This window comes from Balaenoptera acutorostrata, chromosome 1 (genome assembly GCF_949987535.1).
Source record: "Balaenoptera acutorostrata chromosome 1, mBalAcu1.1, whole genome shotgun sequence".
Taxonomy (NCBI): domain Eukaryota; kingdom Metazoa; phylum Chordata; class Mammalia; order Artiodactyla; family Balaenopteridae; genus Balaenoptera; species Balaenoptera acutorostrata.
Window position 1 is genome coordinate 96,229,542 of NC_080064.1, and position 22,664 is coordinate 96,252,205.

A 22,664-nucleotide genomic window follows, 5' to 3' on the forward strand; every position below is an offset into this window, starting at 1 on the left:
AGGGTATATTCAGTTTGTTTTTTTGGAAATACATCTTACTTGGGGGATCACCTTCCTCTTAGACATTTATTTGGTCCTCTGGAAATTGAAACAGTTGTGGGTAATCATGTAAATGTTTATGAAAAAATTTTTATTGAAGTGATTCCATTAGTATTCTGATCTCTAATACATGGAGAATGACCTTCATATTTATATATTTCTTTATTTTAACCGCCCAACTATTAATCCAGGAAATGTTTTCCTTTTCTTTGCCAAAATTTTTTATTGTAAAATATTTGAGTAATGTAAAGGTGAATCTTATACATGTTCAATAAAAATCATATCTTAAACTTTAGAATGTTGTTTATACTTTAAAATTTCAGTTAAGATTCTGTCAGAAATCTGTCAGTTGCTTGCCAAGGAAAGAAAACCGAAGGGAAAAGACCAGCATGTAACTTCTCCCTGAGGGCTTCCCTTTATTTATGACCAGGTAGTATAGCCAGTTTACAGGCTTGAACGCCTCCAGTGAAAGACTTTTCTCTGAGACCTGAGGCAGCCCCTGCCATCCTGTGGGCATGGACTTTGGGGTAAGACAGACCTGAGTCTGAATTCAAACTCACCTCTGAACCTGTTTTCTAATCTAAGATGGTGATAATACCACCAACTCTTTTGGGTTGTGATGAAGAACACAAAAGCTAATGTAAGGAATATGCCGTAGGCACTCAGTGTTTGATCAAGCCAAAATTTGTCTTTGTGTAGCATCTACATACATACCTTAATTCTAGTGTTAGACATATAGAAGATGGTCAATAAATGTGGCACTATTAGAGGTTAAAATCATGACTTAAATGATATTCATTGTCACCACACCCTTGTACAGACTGCTTTTCCTTTTGACTAGAATGTCCTCACAGAGAGGAAAAACAATGCCAACGCATTCTCTCTGCTGATATTCAAATTACAGCCGCAACTTCAAGTTAATAAAGAACTATGGTTCAATATGAGTTTGAACCCGATCTTTATATGTAGATTGTCATGATTTCCCTGGACAGTGCAGATTAAGAAAGGTTACATAAGTTAAGGAGAAAGTACCCCACTTGCTGGCAGAAGCAGGGTGGGATTATGGCCACTCTAGGGGAAACCCTCAAACCTCCTCCCCAGTACACAGGATCGTACGGGATCATCTGGGACAACTTTGTGCCGATCACAGCAGAACCTAGCAGGAGCTTCTGATCTGTCCCCTCAGACTTGACTTTTCAATATAGTTAATGTACAATATTACGTAAGTTACAGGTGTACAACATAGTGATTCACAATTTTTAAAGCTTATACTCCATTTATAGTTATAAAATATTGGCTATATTCCCTATGTTGTACAATATATCCTTGTAGTTTATTTTATACTTAATAGTTTGTACATTTTAATCCCCTACCCCTGTCTTGCCCCTCCCCCCTTTCCTCTCCCCTCTGGTAACCACTAGTCTGTTCTCTGTAAGTTTGTTTCTTTGTTATATTCACTAGTTTATTTTTTAGATTCCACATATAAGTCATATCATACAGTATTTGTCTTTCTCTGTCTGACTTACTTCGCTTAGCATGATACCCTCCAAGTCCATCCATGTTGTTGCAAATGGCAAGATTTCATTTTTTATAGCTGAGTAGTATTCCATTGTGTGTGTGTGTGTGTGTGTGTGTGTGTGTGTATACCATGTCTTCATTATCCATTCATCTGTTGATGGGCACTTAGGCTGCTTCCATATCTTGGCAACTGTAAATAATGCTGCTTTGAACATTGGGGTGCATTTATCTTTTCAAATTAGTGTTTTCATTTTTTTCATATATATACCCAAGAGTGGAATTGCTGGGTCATGTGGTAGTTCTATTTTTAGTTTTTTGAGAAACTGCCATACTGTTTCCCACTGTGGCTGCACTAATTTACATTCCCACCAATAGTGTACGAGGGTTCCCTTTTATACATTCTCTCCAGCATTTGTTATTTGTGTTCTTGATGATAGCCATTCTGACAAGTGTGAGGTGGTATCTCATTGTGGTTTTGATTTGCATTTCTCTGATGATTAGCAACGTTGAGCATCTTTTCATGTGCCTCTTGGCCATCTGTATATCTTCTTTGGAAAAACATCTATTCAGGTCTTCTGTCCATTTTTTAATCAGGTTGTTTGGGGTTTTTTTGATGTTGAGTTTTATGAGCTCTTTATATATGTTGGATATTAACCCCTTATCAGTCATATCATTTGCAAATATTTTCTCCCATTCGTAGGTTGTCTTTTCATTGATGGTTTCCTCTGCTGTGCATAAGCTTTTACATTTGATTAGGTCCCATTTGTTTATTTTTGCTTTTTATTTCTGTTGCCTTGGTAGACTGACCTAAGAAAACATTGCCATGATTTATGTCAGAGAATGTTTTACCTATGTTCTCTTCTAGGAGTTTTATGGCATTGTGTCTTATATTTAGATCTTTAAACCATTTTGAGTTTATCTTTGTACATGGTGTGAGGGAGTTCTAATTTCATTGATTGATAGGTAAGCTGTCCAGCTTGCACACCACCACTTGTTGAAGAAACTGTCTTTTCTACATCATATATTCTTACCTCCTTTGTCATAGGTTAATTGAGCGTAGGTGTGTGGGTTTATTTCTAGGCTCTGTATTCTGTTCCCTTAATCTGTTTGTCTGTTTTCATGCCAATACCACACTATTTTGATTACTGTAGCTTTGTAGTATAGTCTGAATTCTGGAAAGGTTATGCCTCCAGCTTTGCTGTTTTTCCTCAGGATTGTTTTGGCAATTCTTGGTCTTTTGTGTTTCCATACAAATTTTTAAATTTTTGTTCTAGTTCTGTGACTAATGTCCTTGGTTGTTTGTTTGGTTTTGGGGGGGGGGTTGTTTTTTTTTGTTTTGTTTTGTTTTGGCAGTGCCATATGGCATGCAGGATCTTAGTTCCCTGACCAAGGATCAAACCCATGCCCCCTGTAGTGGAAGCACAGAGTCTTAACCACTGGACCACAGGGAAATCCCTGTCCTTGGTATTTTGATAGGAATTGCATTGGGTCTGAAGATTGCCTTGGGTAGTGTGGTAATTTTAACAATATTAATTATTCCAGTCCATCTGTTTGTGTCCTGTCCCCTCAGACCTTCTTGCCCACGTCTCAGGCATGGGGTTCCCAGGCCCAGCCTTCTTATGACTTACCCCATCTTTCTTCAACACCTAGTGTTTTTTTCTCCCTTCCTCCCTACATCCCCTCCCTTCCTTTACCTTATTTTACCTTTTCCTTCCTGAACATACATAGCACATACCTGGTTGCTGCACATTTAAGGAAATGAAACCTTTCTTTCCATTTGCATGATATGAAATCTTTGATGGAGCTAATCCGTCACACATTACACAAAATGTAACACAAATTTAGGAAACACACAGAAAAGGCTTAAATTTAGACATTTCCTGAGTCAGTGATCTCAAATCTAATAAGGAAACGTCTGAGACCATCCTGTATGAATTAGTTTAGACCCCATTCCTATGCAATTACAGCTCAGCTAGGTTGAGATATCTCCTTAGTCATTTCTCTTAAGAAATTGACTTCACCGCTAGATCTTTAAACCATTTCAGCGGTGAGTTTCCTGAGTATGCATGGCAAAGAGCTTCAAACCTCTAAAGAAAATGGGCATAACTAGGATTTTTTTTTTTTTTTTTTGCATCTTATTTATATCAGGGAGTCCTCAAAGCAAATGAATGCATTTAAGTGGGGAAAGTGTGCCACCTTCTGGTACTGAACTTCAATGATTCAGTTCAAATCTACCGCTCCCACATGATCCTGTGTCTGGCTCTTCTTTCCCCTATATTCTTTGGAATTAAGACCAAAGGAAAAACATATTTTATATTTTTTCAGTACTAAATTTTAAAAATTTGAAATACTTAAAAAGATTTTAAAGCATTGCATACTTTGCTTAAATAAGGCAACATTGTTTTTAGTATGGGATTAATGAAAGATGCTGTAAGTTCAGTGACACGATGACTCCTCCTAGAAAAGACTGGGTGTTCAGCATGATAAAGGGATTCCAGACAGAGGGGCAAGGCTGGACAAAGACATAGCAATGGGAAAACACAGCCTATTCAATGAAAGCAAAGTATCTGAGTCAAGGATGAGGTGTGAAAGTAGGGAGCAATGCAGTGTTTCCAGGTAAGAATAGAATGACCAGAGTTTAATTTCCAGGTAGGGTCACAGCATACAGGATGAAATGGAGTAGGTAGCAGTAACTGCAGCAATGCTGGCACAGAGTACGTACAGTTTGACAGGAACTTAGAAACCAACAGATAAATGGGCATAGGCCCTTGACAGTTAACTTTCAAAAGACAGATTTATAACTAGCCTGCCCCTGGCTTCAAAAACTAGTCACAAAAGAGGTGAAATTAACATTTACTGAACAAACTTGACTTCCAGCTCCTACAAGCTGGCTTGCTAGATCTCACCAATACTCTTAAATGTTCCCTATTTCAGGATATCCCCAAAGATGTGCACCATATTCAATGATAAACCATGGTGACCATAGTTAACACCTGCATCCTGCATGAACGTATAATCAAGATTCCACCATGGCACCGCTGGCAGTGCTCAGTCCCTGACCTCCTGTCTACAACTGCTCAGCTCAGTCTCCACGGTACCAGCTGTAATGAGGTGATTTTGTTGGCACCCAAACTCTAGCTGAGGGCATTACTTTCATTTGGAATAATTTCCTGACAGAAATGAGCCCCAGGAGCTTGAGAGCAATACTTTAAAGAGAGCTGAACTGCTGGGTATGCTGTAGACAGGAGGGTTAGAAAGGCAAGAGGGGGTTGGGAGGTGAGAAGCTAAGGGAAGGATGTGGAGACTGGCGCTGTGTAGAAGTGCTCTGTGAGTCTTGTGGAGACACCGAAGGGGTTTCACATCTCAGTTGTGTGGCAATTGCACCAGAAGGAGTGCTGTGAGCTTCTCAGAAATTCATAAAGGGGTTTTGGAATTGCCCAGACCGTGGAAATAGGAATTACAGGCAAATCTTACTCAGAACAAGGGGGAGGGAAGTTCCACCTAATACCTGGCAACACAAATTTCAACCTGCTCTGGTGGGTGGGCCATGGTGGTGCCAGTGGTGGTAATTTTCCCACAAAAATCTGCAGATAGAACTCTGCCCCCTTACAGAACCACATTTTTTCGTCGTCATACAGTGCACTTTAACTCCTTGGAGCAAAGTTTGCTACTCGTAAGGCCTTTATAGTTAGAAAACTTGGCCCATTCAGGTGGTTTTCCAAAAAACTGGAACAACCTGCCCCCCAAAAGGCCACTAGTTCTTGCAAAATTTGAATTTACTTGTACTTAACTGGGAACAAGAAACCTTTAATAGTTTTCTAGGGAGTGAAATGGAAGACTTGGGGGAAAACTGTTGAGGGAGATTTAATTTCTCCTTTACATCCTTATGAGCAGTCTGGGTTTTTAGCATGAACTTGCATTACTATTACCGTTTTATTAAAAAGGAGATGTAGGGCTGACCGTGGTGGACTTTTTTGTTTGTTTGTTTGTTTGTTTGTTTTTTAAACATACTTCTAATCACCTTGTTTCTACTGCTATTGTCTTTTTTTAAATTTTATTTTATTTATTTTTGGCTGTGTTGGGTCATCGTTTTCTGTGCAAGGGCTTTCTCTAGTTGTGGCAAGCGGGGGCCACTCTTCATCGCGGTGCGCGGGCCTCTCACTATCGCGGCCTCTCCTCCTGCGGAGCACAGGCTCCAGACGCGCAGGCTCAGCAATTGTGGCTCATGGGCGCAGTTGCTCCACGGCATGTGGGATCTTCCCAGACCAGGGCTCGAACCCATGTCCCCTGCATTGGCAGGCAGACTCTCAACCACTGCGCCACCAGGGAAGCCCTTGTTTGTTTTTTTATCTTTTTTTCTTTTTAATCTTTTTTTTTAATTTTTTAAAATTTATTTATTTATTTATTTTGCTGTGTTGGGTCTTCGTTTCTGTGCGAGGGCTTTCTCCAGTTGCGGCAAGCGGGGGCCACTCTTCATCGCAGTGCGCAAGCCTCTCACTATCGCAGCCTCTCTTGTTGCGGAGCACAGGCTCCTGACGCGCAGGCTCAGTAATTGTGGCTCACGGGCCTAGTTGCTACACGCCATGTGGGATCTTTCCAGACCAGGGCTCGAACCCATGTCCCCTGCATTGGGAGGCAGACTCTCAACCACTGCACCACCAGGGAAGCCTGAAAAAATTTTTAAATTATGTAAAACATTTCTCCCGGGACTTCCCTGGTGGCGCAGTGGTTAAGAATCCGCCTGCTAATGCAGGGGACATGGGTTCGAGCCCTTGTCCAGGAAGATCCCACATGCCGCGGAGCAACTAAGCCTGTGCGCCACAACTACTGAGCCTGCGCTCTAGAGCCCATGAGCCACAACTACTGAGCCCACATGCCACAACTACTGAGCCCGCATGCCACAACTACTGAGCCCGCACACCACAACTACTGAGCCCACGCACCTAGAGCCCGTGCTCCACAACAAGAGAAGCCACCGCAATGAGAAGCCCGTGCACCGCAATGAAGAGTACCCCCGCTCACCGCAACTAGAGAAAGCCCACACACAGCAACGAAGACCCAATGCAGCCAAAATAAAAATCATTTCCCCAGATACAAAGGGCCTACTAATATGCAGCCCGCCAAACTGGGAAGGGAGGGACCCACTCCCAGCAAGGCATGATTGTGAAATTTCAGATAAGATTATATCCCTTCTCAGGAACCTCCTGGCAAATTATTCTCAGAAACCCAGTAGTGATGAAAAGCCACAGGCCATCCAGCACTGCACCCTGGGGAGCTGGTTTCCAATGAGCTAGGGGTGGCAGTAAAGGGAGCTGGAGGCAAGTGTAACAGAGGCAGCGGCTGGAGGGGACTATACCGCATTTCAGCAGGTCCCGACACTCCACGAGTATCTGAGACACTTGAAATCTGGCTAGGTACTATACAACCTGTTCCGTATACAGATATGGGTAGGGTTGCCAGCGTTGTTTCCTTTAAATCAGATATTTGATCATTTGGTCTCAGAAAGACTCTTGTATGTAGAATTATTGTGTTCACTTTTCCATTCAACTCATGTAGTTGCAACATTGAAAGTTACTCTGTCCCCACAGGAGCATTTGCTGACCCCCAGCTTAGAACCATTCAACATGTAAATAAAGACCTGTATCAAGACAGGGAGGTAAAGACAGATTAAGAAGAATGTAGGTGCAGGAGTTGCAGAGACGTGGGGGAGCCATGGGGAGCGTGGCCCCATCACCCATGGCAATTATGAGCATTTAAACACTTCTGGGAGGTGCTTAAGCCTGAACAAAGTTAATTTTTGGAGACTTGGCTAGAAGATCTTGGCCCTAACAGAAGAGCAATGGGAAGAAAACCCTAGAAAGTTGCACAGGCCTAGAAAGGTGAGGACAGAGGGCCCTTTGGGCAGGGTGGGGATGCAAAACTCTAGATTGCATGCATTCAGGAGTAAAATCAGTGCAAGTACACAGAGGGGATCTGACGGAGCAGTCTGAGTAATACCGTTCTCTTCCAGAACCCCTTTTTTCTACTCACCCCCCTGGCCAAATCCACTTTCCATTGACTTAATTATTAACCCTTCAAAACTCAGCTTGAGAATTACAGCCCCAAGGAAGCCCTTCCCAGGTACCCACCCTGCCCAGCCACAGCCTGTTTCAGGACATTCCAGTTGTGGCAGGTGGTCACCATGTTCTCTCTCCCCCTTGTTCCTTGACAGAAGCCCACCAAATGGGCACGTGGCATCCCAGGAAAAAAAGACTGCACTGCCCAGCATCCCTTGCTGTAAGGTATGGCCATGAGGTTTCCATCTGGCCAAGAAGCAGGAGCAGTGCAACAGACCTTACCAGGCAGCTGGCACATGCCCTTCATCCTTTCCCTTTTCTGCTGGTTTGGAATACACAAGTGGTAGCTAAAGCTCAAACATCCATCTCTGTCCCCAAGGTGCACAGGAAGTACAGTGGAAAGGCAAGATGGGCATATGGGTCCATAGGGGTCCCTGTGATTGATAGTACAGCTGCCATACCTGGTTGGCTAACCTCTGCACTCCCACGCCTTAGAAAGAAATGTCTCGACACTTCCCTGGTGGCGCAGTGGTTAAGAATCTGCCTGCCAGTGCAGGGGACACGGGTTCAAGCCCTGGTCTGGGAAGATCCCACATGCCGCGGAGCAAATAAGCCCGTGCGCCACAACTACTGAGCCTGCACTCTAGAGCCCACGAGCCACAACTACTGAGCCCGTGCTCTGCAACAAGAGAAGCCACCGCAATGAGAAGCCCGCGCACCGCAACGAAGAGTAGCCACTGTTTGCTGCCACTAGAGAAAGTCCGCGCGCAGCAACGAAGACCCAACGCAGCCAAAAACAAAAATAAATAAATAAATAAATAAATAAATAATGTCTCATTTGGACCACTTTTTTTCCCCATTACAAGAAGCTGTATTTCCCTCTCTCCTACTGCTACTACCACCCCAATTCCAGCCAGTAAGCTCCCAGAGAGCAAAACTCAAAAACCACAGGCAATGTTTTAATTATGAAGTTTTGTTCCTTTCAAATACCTGCATTCCTGTTTTGTATGTGTTTTAGGCTAAGTATTACAGGTTAGAATTTAGCCCAGAGTAGGTAGAGGTTTTAAAGCTACTCTACCCCCTGGGAAAAGATTTTAAACACTACTAGATAATTCAGTTTTCTTTAAAAACTCTTTAATGTCACATTCAACACACAAGAAAACAAAAGTTAGGTGATTTTTAATTTAAAAGTTACCTGAATTATGGCTGCACAAAGTTTAATTCTAAATGAGCCCCATTATTGCTAAGACCCTGAATGTCAGGAAATAAAGAAGGCTCAGTAGTCACCACAATCATGCAAGTCAACCTTCACTGCAGAACCATCGCAGTTCAGTTCTACTACATCAGCAAGGAACTCTCTCAGCTTCTCTACATTACCACATATGTGCCGCAGCCTGGGACAAGCAATGATTCTCTCCAGGGGTACATAAAACTTATCTCCAATACAGAAGGGTTGGGGAGTCATCTCCATGGCTTTGTCTGCCTCTGTGAGTACTGGAACTGGAAGGTCTGAGATGAATTTTCTTGTTGGGTTGCCAGGGTCTGCAGACTCAGGTTCCAACTCATGCTGTCTCAGACTCACTTGACATCTCCGTTTCATTCTGTGCACCTCTCGGTACACTAGATAAGTCACTACACGTCTACAGTAATTCATTTGCTGTAAACTCGGGTATGAGGTCGTATAAATCTGAAGAGAAAAAAATGCAAAAGACTGGAAATAGAAGAAAATTTTCAAAACCACTAGTAACCTAGTTACCACATAACCTAGTAACTAGTTACCACATTAGAATTAACTGTACATACAGATAAGCATATGTACATGACAAACCCTACCCGTTGTGAATGCTACAGTTATAATGGGAGTCCAAAACTATTGACATAGACACTCTTCACCATATTCTTCATCATACATACCTCCCAAAACCAGAAGGGTCTGACAAGCTTGGAGGCTCAATTTCATGTCATTTCCCTAACCAAGCTACAGAGAAACTGCTAATCCTAACAGATTACAAAAGCGGGAGGGTGATTTGCTGGAGCAAACAGCCTGGAAGTATTTCTAAGACAACAGCAGATCATTCTCTGTAACATGCTTTGAGACACTGTGGGGCATGGGATTCTCCTCAAAAAAGGTCACTTACACTTCTCAATAGTAGGGACTCATTTCACCATCCCAATAAATGAACTTGCTCTCAGAGCCACAGAGAATACTCACAACTTCATAAACATGTTCGCCATGGTGCTCCAAAACAGCAGATTCAGTTGCCTTTGCTTTTTTCCGGAAGACCCCTATCTGGGTACAACATCCAACATCCTCAGCTCCTGCTGGTGGTTCTCCCACACCAGTAAACTCCACAGAGTAACTGTAGCGATTGGCCATGTCTAAAGCCCTAAAGTCAAAACAAAGAGAAAAATCATTTTTCTAAACTATTGTTAAACAACCATGTCCAGTAGAATAGAACATGAAACTTACAAGACAAAACAAGCTGCAATTCCTACAACACCACCTAATGCCATATCACGGGGTTTGCTTATTTCTGTTAAGAGCATTAAGGCAATGACAGTGTCAGTTTCCCAGTAACCACAAGAATATGGAGCAGTATGCAGGGATGGACAAGGAAACCAGAAGGGCTATAATCCCAACTCCTATCTGGGTTTGCAATTATGCCAGAACATGACCATCTGTCATGCTCCTGGGAGATAACTCCTGACGCCTTCACATGAAAGGTACCTGCTGCCCACACACCCTTTCCACACATGCCTGCCTGTGGGACCTGACAGAGAAAATAATGCCCAAATGTGGTGGTTTCTTAATGATTATATGCGAAGTTGCACTTTGGGAATCAATTTTATTGGAATAAAATAAGAAATAATTGTAGATAATAAGATTTACTTCATAGGGTTTAAAACTCCAGCACAGTCACAAAAAAACAAAAACACTTAAGAACTCACCAGGTCTGAAACTGCATTCTACTCCACTCAAATTTGTGATCTGAATCTCTGAAGACTGTAGATGGAAACAGGGAATTGAAATCAGAGTTCGGTGTGCTGATGACAATCATGGCTGGAGACATGTACCCAAATACGACTTCAGGAAACTTCGCCAGATCTTCTGAATCAAAATGTTCTATTCTAAAGTAGTAAGTGAGAAAGATATAAGGAAACCTAGCTTCACTTGCAAGTAGTTTCCTAATTGATTTTGCAAAACAACTTCTAAGCATGGACCTCTCAGACCAGATAAGAGAAATATGGTTCAGCGTTATTCACAATAGCCAAAAGGTGGCTGTAAACAGATGAACGGATAAGCAAACTGTGACACATACAATGGAATATTCAGACTTAAAAAGGAAATTCAGACCCGGGCTGCACACAGATGACACTTATCATTGCTCCTTGTCTCTTTAACCAATGCTCTAATGTTCTCCATAAGTAATTTCAAACATTAGGCACCTACTACGTGCCAGGCAACAGGAAATACAAAAGAGAAACACTCTGCTCTAGAGAACACATTACTAAAAACTGGAAATCTGAACACAGTACCAGCTAAACTGACCCCAGAATAAGACCCTTAACTACTATTAAAAGGTCATTAAGAGACATCTTGGTTTCTGAATACCATTTCCCATTAAAAGGAACCAGAAATGGCGGACTGGGAAGGAAAAATAGACAACCAGCTTGGTACATCTTGCTACACCAGATATAAAGTGCTCAAAAAAGGACAGACATATCACAAGGACACAGGAGCCAGCTTGAAGGGACCCCCACTGACCAATCTTGGGAAGATCTGAGCAGCAAAATACAGTAAGTTACAAACCATTAAAAAAAATAGAAATTCATGAGTTCATACTGATGATAAATAAGTGAGGTGGGAGGGCTCTTGACTAGTAAATACAGAGAAGTGCTGAAATTGCAAAAAACATTTGCCACCATATAATATAGGGAAATTTTGGGGGGAAATACGGATGAGTAACAAGATATGTTTATGGTCTGCAGTCTCCAGACTGCTTATCAGTTGTCAGGGGTGAGGGGGATGAGGGGGAGTAGTAATTGTACAGCTAAGCAACCACACCTTGACTGGGAAGATCAAAATTAACCTCCCCAAGGACAAACGGATATTGGTGCCTCCAGATGGAATGACCCGAGGATCCAAATAACATCTTCAGTGCTCTACTGTGTTCCAGGAATGCATAGCCTGAGTCTAATCATTAAAAGCCAAAAATGAAAAATATTCTTATTAAAAATAAAGGGAAGGGCTTCTCTGGTGGCGCAGGGGTTAAGAATCCGCCTGCCAATGCAGGGGACACAGGTTCGAGCCCTGGCCCGGGAAGATCCCACATGCCGCGGAGCAACTAAGCCCGTGCGCCACAACTACTGAAGCCCGTGCTTCGCCACAGAGAAGCCACCGCGGTGAGAAGCCCGCACACCGCAACGAAGCCCCCACTCGCCACAACTAGAGAAAGCCCGCGCGCAGCAACAAAGACCCAATGCAGCCAAAAATAAATAAATAAATAAATAAATAAATTTTAAAAGTAAAAAAAAATAAAGGGAACTGGGGAATTCCCTGGTGGGCCAGTGGTTAGGACTCAGAGCTTTCACCGGGTTCGATCCAGAGTCAGGGGACCAAGATCCCGCAAGCCTCGAGGCGTGGCCAGAAAAGAAAAGAAAAAAACAGGAACTGGTTATTTAATACTGAATTTATTAGGGGCAAAGGGTAAAACCTACCCTTAAATGGTTCAGAAAAAAAAAAACGTGTGGAGGGAGAGGGAGACAGCAGGAGAGCACATAGACACAAGATAAAATAAAGAAAATGTAAAAAAAAAAAAGAAGAAAATGTTAATCTGTGAATCAGGATAAAGGATATGGGTGTTCCTGGTACTTTATACATTTTGCATCTTACTTATAAACTTGAAATCATTTCCAAACAAAAAGTTGAAAAAGGCCAGTAAAAAGCCAATCCCAGCTGACAAGCAATTTTATTTACAAATAACTCAGATTATGGCAAATATTTAGGACACTAAATTTACTGAGACTAATTTATTCCGATTTTTCAAATGAGTGTATACAGTAAGAATCAGTTTAATACTTACAATTCAATACATGCTACCAAATCAAATCCAAGCAAACGACAGTCTTTCTCCAAAACAGAGCCGTGATACAAGGTAATAACTAAGTCCAGCTCTCGAGGATCCAGATGATCCCCCATGCATGGGGACAGCCTAGACCTGCAGAAGCATTATTGCAGAAGGAACATTTGAACACATATAATCTATTTGGAATACCTTACCAGCTACAGAAACTCGGATCCTCTGATAAATTATCTTCTGCCTACATTGGTAAGTCTGACATGGCCTGTTTCCATGACTTGCTGTATTAAGCACAAGGTCATAGGGTAACTTCCTCTCTCATAGGGCATTTTTTTTTAATACATCTTTATTGGAGTATAATTGCTTCACAATGTTGTGTTAGTTTCTGTTGTACAACAAAGTGAATCAGCCATATGCATACATATATCCCCATATCCCCTCCCTCCCTCCCTCCCTATCCCACCCCTCCTGAGCTGATCTCCCTGTGCTATGCGGCTGCTTCCCACTAGCTATCTATTTTACATTTGGTAGTGTGTATATGTCAATGCACTCTCACTTCGCCCCAGCTTCCCCTTCCTCCCCAGCCCCCCGTGTCCTCAAGTCCATTCTCTATGTCTGTGTCTTTATTCCTGCCCTGCCACTAGGTTCATCAGTACCATTTTTTTTTTTAGATTCCACATATATGTGTTAGCATACAGTATTTGTTTTTCTCTTCTGACTTACTTCACTCTGTATGACAGACTCTAGGTCCATCCACTTCACTACAAATAACTCAATTTCATTTCTTTTTGTGGCTTGAGTAATATTCCATTGCATATATGTCCCACATCTTTTTTATCCATTCATCTGTCGATGGACATTTAGGTTGCTTCCATGTCCTGGCTATTGTAAATAGTGCTGCAATGAACATTGTGGTACATGACTCTTTTTGAATTATCTCATAGGGCATTAAATGGCCAATGAGAACAAGATTTTTAATATTTGATATTCCTCTCATTATTAATACTTTTGGTTCTCTCACCTCACTTTGGATCAGTGATTTTCAATTTTTTGTTCTTTAGAAGAAAAACATTCTTAAAACAATCTGTGGAAGTCATATATGAGTGAGACTCATTCAAACTGAAGGAGGCCTCAGGCTTCTACCCCAGTGCTGTGGCAATTTAAATCCTCTGCTATAAGTTATCTTGGTGTTCAGCATTAGACTTTGCCGTTTGAAATTGAATTTGCAATGCTTTGATTGCTATAATTACTGAATTGAAGCTATACTTTCTACATAGGTAGAAGCAAAACTTCTAGGTATTATTCACAACATACAGGCAAATCACTGTCATGGTAAAGGCATTATTTGGTGAGCCTGGGGCTCTCATAGTGCCTCCCTTTAAACAAGTTATAAAGAACTTGTATAAAAAACACTTCATCTGGGTGTAGAGAAGAAACGTTATGAACACCAAGGGTGGGGAAAGTGGCAGGGGGGTGGTGGTGGTGTGATGAATTGGGAGATTGGGATTGACACGTATACACTAATATGTATAAAATAGACAATAAGAAACTGCTGTATAAAAAAATAAATTAAATTTTAAAAAAAACCACTTTATCTGGGAATTCCCTGGCGATCCAGTGGTTAGGGCTCTGTGCTTTCACTGCCGAGGGCCCAGGTTCAATCCCTGGTCGCAGAACTAAAATCCCACAAGCCGCGTGGCCATAAAAAAAAAACCACTTCATCTAACGATAATTAATAGTGCCACTAGTTTTACAACATCGTAAAGCAACCATACTCCAATAAGAATTAATTTTTTTAAAAAGTGCCACTAGTTTTAGACTAATGCATAATTATTTTAGAAACTCAGTATTACCCATTCCATTTAAGTCTCCCTTCATTGATATCCACTCCAACAAGCTCTTCAATGCACTTTTGGTATTTTAATATCACTAGGAGGCAAACATCACCACACCCCAAGTCTGCAACCTGTAGATGAGAAAGAATGTTATTTCAAAGACATTATAGCCAGAAGTCACATATGCTCAAGCATGTTTTTTTTTTTCCAGGAGTGGGTATCAAAAGAATTATACAGTATCTTTTTGGTAGAAAAAATAAACAAAAAGGAAATTAACCGGAAACATTGTAAACCCCAGGGGAAAAAAATAAGGCCTGTTAACCTCCCATGACCTACTAGAGTGGACAATAAACTAACTCAGGTATCAAGGTATATCCTAGGGGCCTGGCACAGGGAGAGCACACTTGACAGGCAAGTGTGCTAAGAGGAATCTGTGCCTCTGAGAAGCTTCAACAAGACTTAGAAAAGGATGCTGACCAAACATACCAGGATATAGCTTGATCTTGTTAATCTAATCCCCTTAATAAATATTCACACATTCTTAAAGATTTTTATTAAATCTGTTTTCTTCATCACACAACAGTCTTCATTAACCACAGGTGAGTTACCTATATATTTCTGAACCCCACTTTAGGTGAAAAGGGCAAATGAAGATAACTCATGACAGACACTTAAAAGTACCCACACCCAAAAAGATGTGCAATCTAAGTTGCACCCATGGTTATTCAGTAATTTTCCTCTTTGAGGCAGGCACATTTATGGGATGGTGGAAGAAGGGGAACACAGAATTGAAAAATGAAAATCTAGTTTCAGAAAGCAAATCACTGGAAGCAATGAACTGTACTAATTTTTAAACAGTATACCCAATTTTCTTCCAAGCAGGAATTGAGCTGAAACTATACTAAGGATACATGAGCCCCATCACTACCTACAAACTACATAGCGAAAAGAAGTTTGTAGAGTTTAACTTTACAAAACTCATGAGAGAAACCACCATTTTCCTTAAGAAGTCTATCATCCTTTAGCCTGTAACTGACCCTATAGACTTCAGATATTCACTGGGCCTAGCCAGCTCCCTTGGTCCTATGAAATCCAAATACTGACACAGAAGGGAGGTGTTACCCAGACAGAATCCAGTGCCAGCACTGATCATGAACCTTTGCTACAAAGGGAAAGCGAATAAATGCCAAAGGCTCCTTGCCTTTCCCCCACCATTATTATCTAATTAAAAAGAACCACAGTACCTATGTCCACAAGACTAGTCTGCTCGATGTTTGGACTAAATGCTCTAGAAATGTGGAACACATAAAGATCACATCCAATGGTAAAATGTCAAGATTTTCTTCACATCTGAAACTGGCAATGTTGAATTTTACCGGAGCTCTGTGTGCCTGGTAAACAGGTTAAAGGTATCCACCTATGCTTTGTATTTCCAGAAAGGGCTTTCAGAAGGTACCATACTCCCCCCACACTCACAGATGCTGCCTAGTGTTCCCACTCTTTGCCTTGAATGATTACCTTGACTACTTGTCCCAAAATTCTCCTCCCTCCAGGCCCCTGAACATTGGACTGTATTTAGCTAAGGATCCCTCCCAGAAAATAGGCTGGTTTCAGGGTTCACACATTCCACTGTCCAATCATACCACCCTTGTATCCCACTTCCGCTCATCCTCCTCTCTATAAAAGAAAAATCCTTTTTGCCCATTAAGACAGATGCTCTCCCTATGCAACCCTTTCCCTCCTTGCAAAAGTCTTTTTGCATAGTCTCTGCTTACTTGCTAAGTCCTTACTAAGATTTTTTTATTTGACAAAGCATGACATAAGGCATTATTAACAAATGTTTGGAAAGAGAATACCTACCTTCTTGGGTTGATGTTGCTCCACTAAATTTTTAACGAATTGGTAACGCTGTTTGTATAATGGAGGATTAAACTTAATTATCTTCTTGTTGGGGACTTCTTCAACATTACCGTCAACCACAATATTGCACTGAAAGTTTACAAACAAAATAAAAGGTGGGGGTGGGGGTGGGGGAAGTGTTCTGATCATTCATGACTTCAGGAATTAAATAAGAACGTTTTATGTCCCCCAACCACTTCATAGAACACATAGGCCCTTGAACCATCTCAAGTCCTAAGATCAGGTGGCACTGTGCTTCCTCCACACTTCATTTAAGCCTCCTCTCATGTCTTTTAAGTGATTATCTGGCTTTAATTCTCCCTATAGCCTAGAGTTGGCTGAAGAGAAAATTACTTATGAATGCACTTAATAAGACAATTGGACATCTCCTAGCCACACGGGACTTTTAGTGGAGTGAACTGCCAAAGCCTGGGGTCCAGGTCGGCAGGAGGCTAAAAGCTGTGTATAACTGACAAAGACTCTCCTTAACCAAACTGAAGTCAGACTGAGCCCTTTTTTTTTTTAATTAATATTTATTGGAGTATTGTTGCTTTACACTGTTGTGTTAGTGTCTGCTGTACAGCAAAGTGAATCATGGGCCCTCTTTTGACTACACCTACCTGGACCCTGTCCTATCTTTGGCTGGCCTGGCCCAGTTTTAGCAGGAATCCTGCTAAGTCACCCACACTTGATATGTGCTCAATCTGTATCTGATCAAACACCTCATCCCCCGCCCTCAATGTATGATCAAGCTGGCCCACCTTCAGAAGCCTATCAAGTAGGTTTAGCAAGAACCCCATACCCTTGATGGGGTTCTCCTCTCTTTTCCATCCACTGATTCCCTCACTCTGCTCATATGCTATAAATCCCCCCCTCACCGTCTATTGCATGGATTTGGGCCCCACCCCTCTCCCCTACTGCAATGCTCTTATTGCAATAGTCCTAAGCAGTTTTCCTTTTTAATAGTGTTATTCGGAGCCTTTTACAAATGTCAAAATTTCCTTGACATGACCCCAGTAGAAAATAATGTCATGATTAACCCATAACTGCTGTTACTGGTGTTCCTAAATACTAGTCTTATAAAGGAATAGTCCAAAAGGCACTAGAGCATTGCTGTCCAATAGAAATATGCAAATATGCAACCTTCTCATAGCCTATTTTTAATGTTTTTAAGAAGGTATAATTATATTACCAATATATCTGAAATATTTCAAGATAAAATCAGAAATGCTTGATCTGTATTTGAATTTCAAAAAAAAGGTACATTTAGGGCTTCCCTGGTGGCGCAGTGGTTGAGAGTCTGCCTGCTAATGCAGGGGACACGGGTTCGAGCCCTGGTCTGGGAAGATCCCACATGCCGCGGAGCAACTAGGCCCGTGAGCCACAACTACTGAGCCTGCGCGTCTGGAGCCTGTGCTCCGCAACAAGAGAGGCCACGACAGTGAAAGGCCTGCGCACCGCGATGAAGAGTGGCCCCCGCTTGCCACAACTAGAGAAAGCCCTCGCACAGAAATGGAGACCCAACACAGCCATAAATAAATAAATTTTAAAAAAAAAATTTAAAAAAAAAAAGGTACATTTAAAAAGATTCACATACCCAAGTTACTCCAAACATATTAAATGTTTTCTAATAATGAAATTTTTTAAAACTAATTTTGAAGTCAAGTGAAGTTCCGTTCCTCAGCTGTTCAAGCCACATCTCAAGTATTCAATAACCATGTGTAATATAACCATTTTATATTGTAAAAAGGACTTGAGCATCCGCGAGTTTTGGTGTGCACGGGGCGTCCTAGAACCAATACCCCAGGGATACGAAGGGAGGGCTGTACCTCACAGTACATCGCGGGGATGACTCTTCCGAGTCATGCAGCAGGTCACGAAGGGAAGCCTTACCTCTATGTTGTTTTCTGCCATTGTTTTCAAGTTTCGTTGAGACAAAAATGCAGATGTCTCCTTCAATCCCTAGGAATCAGCAACGACTAGGCTGTAAATACAATATATCAGTTTTTGTAGAAGAGAAGCCTGGACTGAATAGCTGCCTAGATCACTAAGAAGGAAGAGAGCGAGCTTTCTTCTTTCTCTTTACATTTAATCCACAGAATTTATCCAGGAAGTTCTGTTTCAGACAATATCAAAGAGGCTCAGGAAGCCTAAGTAACTTTCCGCCACGCCAAACACATGCAATAACACCCATTCTTTCCTTTTACTATTAGTTTAATACAAACTGAGCAATTCTATCAGTTGTGACTCATTAGAGCCCTCAACCTCACTCAAATTGCTTTCAACTACTCTTTCACACATGGTCGAAATGAAATTTAAAGAGAAAAGTGTCCTAAGCAAGTGATAAACTAAAGATGCTCCAGCATATATCCAATTCACTACTGGCCTTGAATTTAAGTTTTAGTTCTCTATTACACATCTGCCTCTATCAACTAGAACTCAGTCTAAAAAGTAGCCATGTCAATCTAACTTTTGAGTTATTCTCTAAATCTAACTCCGAAACCCTCCTCAAGCGAGACAGCGTTAAGGCATTTATAGAGCATGGGTCGATGCAACTATTACCTTCGAGTAAGAAGTACCTCCAAATGCACAAGCAAAGCGCGGCGGCGACCAGCAGATACTGCAGAGACGTCTGAGCTCTGCAGAGAAGAGCGGTTCCCTCAGAGCGGCGGCCGCATCTAACTCCGGGCCCCGCCCTTGACACCTGCGCACGCGCCGCCTCGCCACGTGACGTTACCCGCCCGCCGCCACGCCGGCGCTCTCCGCACCTGCGCCGTCGGCCTGGCGCAGGGGTATCCTACTCCTCCGCCCGAGGCGTCCAGAGCCCAGCCCGGGGCCCAGCCCTATTCCTCTAGGCTCCCGGCTCCAAGACGTCGGTTTTGTGTCTCTTAACGACCGCTGTGGCGCATGCCCCAAAGCCATTTCTACGTCTTCATCCTCACCTTGGCGGGGGGACCACGGTCCCTGCCACGTCCCTCCTCGCGAGCGGCTGCGACCCGCCCCAGCAGCCCAGGAGCCGCGACTGTTGGATCGAGGCGGCGCCTCGCTCGGCGTGTCCGCGGTCGCGAGCAGGGCCCCCGGCTCCGGCGGCTGTTGGATTCGTGGCTCTCCCCGTGCGCGTCAAAGAGCTGAAAACAGTCCCGGCCAATGGAAGGTGGCAAGAGGAGCGGCCAGGCTGAGCGCGAGCCGCAGAGCGGCTCGTGTCCGAATCAGCCAACGCTCCCATCCCCAGAACAATCCACAAGGGCCTTAAAGCGGACCCTGGTCTGCCTGAAGTTGGGCCAATAACATCTGAACTCAGAAAAACCTTCAGACCTTTCAGGCCGCACTACCGCATGCTGGGCACGCAAGTAATTGATCTCTTAGAAAAGTTACTGTATCAGGTCCCCGGTCCCTTGCAGAGATTCAGATTAACACTTCATAAATAAGTTTTCTTTGTTGTATGTGAGGGAAGAGTTTAATGAGGAGAGGAGAAGAAGCAAAGCTGCCTTTTGGGGGGGGGGGGGATTTAGTCCTATTTTAAAAGAATCAATCGGGTTTTACTAATAAATTAATAAGCCATTAACATACCATAAATAATATATTCAGAAATAATATATTTTCAAACACTTAATCCCTACTACGTGCAAAGCACAATGCTGACCCCTTTGGGGTATCACAAAGATATATTGCAAAGTTTTTATTTTTGGTATGTTGAGGTATCTAGTCTCATAGGAAAAAGTTTGTAACTTAGGGAAGCGTCAATGTTTGAGAGGTTCCTGCTGGCCCTAGGAAACAAAAGTTTTAACCAAGAGCCTTCCATGAGGGAGCATATTCCTTATTACAGAATATATAAACAGGACCTTCAAACGTTAGTAAGCTAATTCCACTTCTTTGTATTTTTAAATTAGTTAAATAAGGAGGCCATTAGATGAGGTGGTTCTTGTGCCCTGAAAAGCCTGTATAAGCAAACCAAAGCCAAATTGTGCAAATGCCTCAGTGTTAAGAAATGGAAACCTAAGGTCAACCAATCATAAGCAAGCAGACTTTCCCAAATAAGGCACCAGCTTAAGCTTGTGAAAGAAAAAACAAAAGGGTGTGGGTAGGGCTTCCCTGGTGGCGCAGTGGTTGAGAATCTGCCTGCCAGTGCAGGGGACACGGGTTCGAGCCCTGGTCTGGGAAGATCCCACATGCCGCGGAGCAACTGGGCCCGTGAGCCACAACTACTGAGCCTGCGCGTCTGGAGCCTGTGCTCTGCAACAAGAGAGGCCGTGATAGTGAGAGGCCCGTGCACCGCGATGAAGAGTGGCCCCCGCTCGCCGCAACTAGAGAAAGCCCTCGCACAGAAACGAAGACCTAACACAGCCAAAAATAAATAAATAAATAAATAAAAATTTAAAAAAAGAAAAAAATGGTGTGGGTCTTGCTAAGAGAGCTCTCTAAAATGGAGCCTGGAGGCCACTGAAGAAGTATAACTAATGCACATCTCAGCCTGGGTGGAATCTGAACTTAGACCATTTATTGTCTTAACACAGGCAACCAGACATCTGCCCAATGTTCCAGAAACTCAAGATATTTATTGGACCCTTACCCTAAAATAACTCCTGAAAGAGTATCCCTTAAGGACAAATATTTCCTTTCTTGTGTCCAGTCAATCATAATTCTTGCCAGACGACTTTAACAACTTCGTGGTTGTGTGTGACTCTCTCTTCCCCAAAACACTGGGTTTTACCCGAATCTGTGTTTCTCTTTTTTTTTTCTTTCTTTTTTTTTTTTTTTTTTTGGCCACACTGTAGGGGATCTCAGTTCCCCATCGAGGGATTGAACCCAGGCTGTGGCAGTGTAAGCCGGGAATCCGAACCACTAGGCCACCAGGGAACTCCCAAATCTGTGTCTCCTGCGTTGCAATTTCTAAGACCCCAAATAAACTCTTTTCGTATTTGCAACCTTCTGCATTGCTTTGTCAACAAGCTATAGCCAATCAGGTAATTTCCTTGCTTTGCTTTGGTGTCTTCCCTATAAAAGCCTTCCCTGAAAAATAATTTTCAGTAGAGCACTTTTATGGATACTGGATTCTAGTCCTGTTCATTGCCTTTGAGGTTTTGTCATCTACCTACAAATTGGACTGGATCCTGAATTCTTCTAGTTTTCTCCAATATCTGAGTCATCAAGCTAACGTTTCCACATTTCTCCGACTCTTCTGACTTGGAATCACTAAGAACAAAAACTGCCCTTTTCTCAAAGCTCTGAAAGCTGAAGCTGGATGACTTGATACAAACTTCAGAGAAATCGCCTCAACAGCTCATGTCCAGACAAACTGTGCTTTTTGCTCTGTGAGCCACTCAGCAAGTTCACTGGAACACCTTATGACATCAACCAGAGATGACAGGAAAATCTATCAGATTGCCACTGCCTCTCCTCACTCTGACTGAAGATGCTTCAAGCCTAACATCTAGAAATCTTCTCGATTAACTACTCCCTGGACTCAAAACCTTTGTTTATAGTCTGTTCTAACCATTAACCTTGTTTTTCTTTTGTTTCCATTGTAATGCCTCTGATTAAATACATGACTGCTTGCACCATATAGACCTGACTTCGGGAGTCCACCTGCATCACTGCCTTGAAATGAGATACAGCTCTTCAATTCAACTGACCTATTCTCAGGATTAAGAGACTAGTTCAGTGAGTATAGAACAGTCTACCAACTCAGCTTCTGGGGAAGTTTCAAAGGCAGGAATGAAGGGTAGACGAATATGGCACCCCAAAATATGCCTCTTTGGCATAAGGACTGTTTTGAGCTGATTGTTTAAAGAAACAGCAGACATAGGAGAATCTCTGAAAACATAGTAGAAGTTACCCTTTTGAAATGGAAATTTACGTTTATAAAGTAAAGCTCCATTTGTAAGGGTGTCTCCCTCTCTGTACCTGGCACAGAAAGATGACTAAATCACATGAAATCTTATCATTGGAGAAAGAAGACATTGATTTGAATGACTTCCCTGGAGGTCCAGTGGTTAAGACTCCATGCTTCCACTGCAAGGGGAGCTGGTTCGATCCCTGGTTGGGGGACTAAGATCCCGCATGCCACGGTGGTGGGGGAGAAGACACTGATTTAAATCTGCAAAACAAATGTTACCCTTTTTACCATGCTTTTTCCTGGTAACTTCCCATAACTGGCCTCTCCCCACCCCCACTCCATCTTTCCTTTGTCTTTACAGAAGACAGTAGGTAAGATGGTAGCTTGGGCTTTCTCAGAG

General features: G+C 42.5%; 2 protein-coding genes across 5 annotated transcripts in view; one reads left to right on the forward strand and one right to left on the reverse strand.

The window, feature by feature from the left end:
* Positions 1–8,251, forward strand: part of EEIG2 (EEIG family member 2) — a 108,087-nt gene extending 99,836 nt beyond the window's left edge. Inside the window, exon 11 of the mRNA XM_057528333.1 lies at positions 7,769–8,251. Coding sequence (XP_057384316.1) covers positions 7,769–7,850 — 82 coding nt within the window. The 3' untranslated portion in view covers positions 7,851–8,251. The remainder of the gene's footprint in view (positions 1–7,768) is intronic.
* A 500-nt stretch (positions 8,252–8,751) lies between these two features.
* HENMT1 (HEN methyltransferase 1) lies at positions 8,752–19,497 on the reverse strand. Of its 4 annotated transcripts, XM_007169489.2 has the most exons (9): positions 19,371–19,497; positions 18,991–19,067; positions 18,322–18,412; positions 16,390–16,518; positions 14,548–14,660; positions 12,698–12,832; positions 10,563–10,742; positions 9,826–10,000; positions 8,752–9,300 (listed from the first exon to the last, which is right to left on the reverse strand). In XM_007169489.2, the coding sequence occupies exons 3-9, from the start codon at positions 18,340–18,342 to the stop codon at positions 8,890–8,892; spliced, it is 1,164 nt and encodes a 387-aa protein (XP_007169551.2). In that variant the 5' UTR covers positions 18,343–18,412; positions 18,991–19,067; positions 19,371–19,497; the 3' UTR covers positions 8,752–8,889. The 4 variants fall into 4 exon arrangements, with proteins under 4 accessions (XP_007169551.2, XP_007169552.2, XP_057412165.1 ...); XM_007169490.2 differs by lacking the exon at positions 18,991–19,067; XM_057556182.1 differs by lacking the exon at positions 19,371–19,497 and having other exon boundaries at positions 18,991–19,304.
* Between the last annotated feature and the right edge of the window lie 3,167 nt (positions 19,498–22,664).

Coding starts and splice junctions, on each gene's coding strand:
- HENMT1 (XM_007169490.2), bottom strand. CDS start 18,342: ATGGCAGAAAACAACATAGAG. Junction 14,661..16,389: donor AGCAACATCAACCCAAGAAG/GTAGGTATTCTC, acceptor TCTCATCTACAG/GTTGCAGACTTGGGGTGTGG. Junction 10,743..12,697: donor TTGGTAGCATGTATTGAATT/GTAAGTATTAAA, acceptor TTACTACTTTAG/AATAGAACATTTTGATTCAG.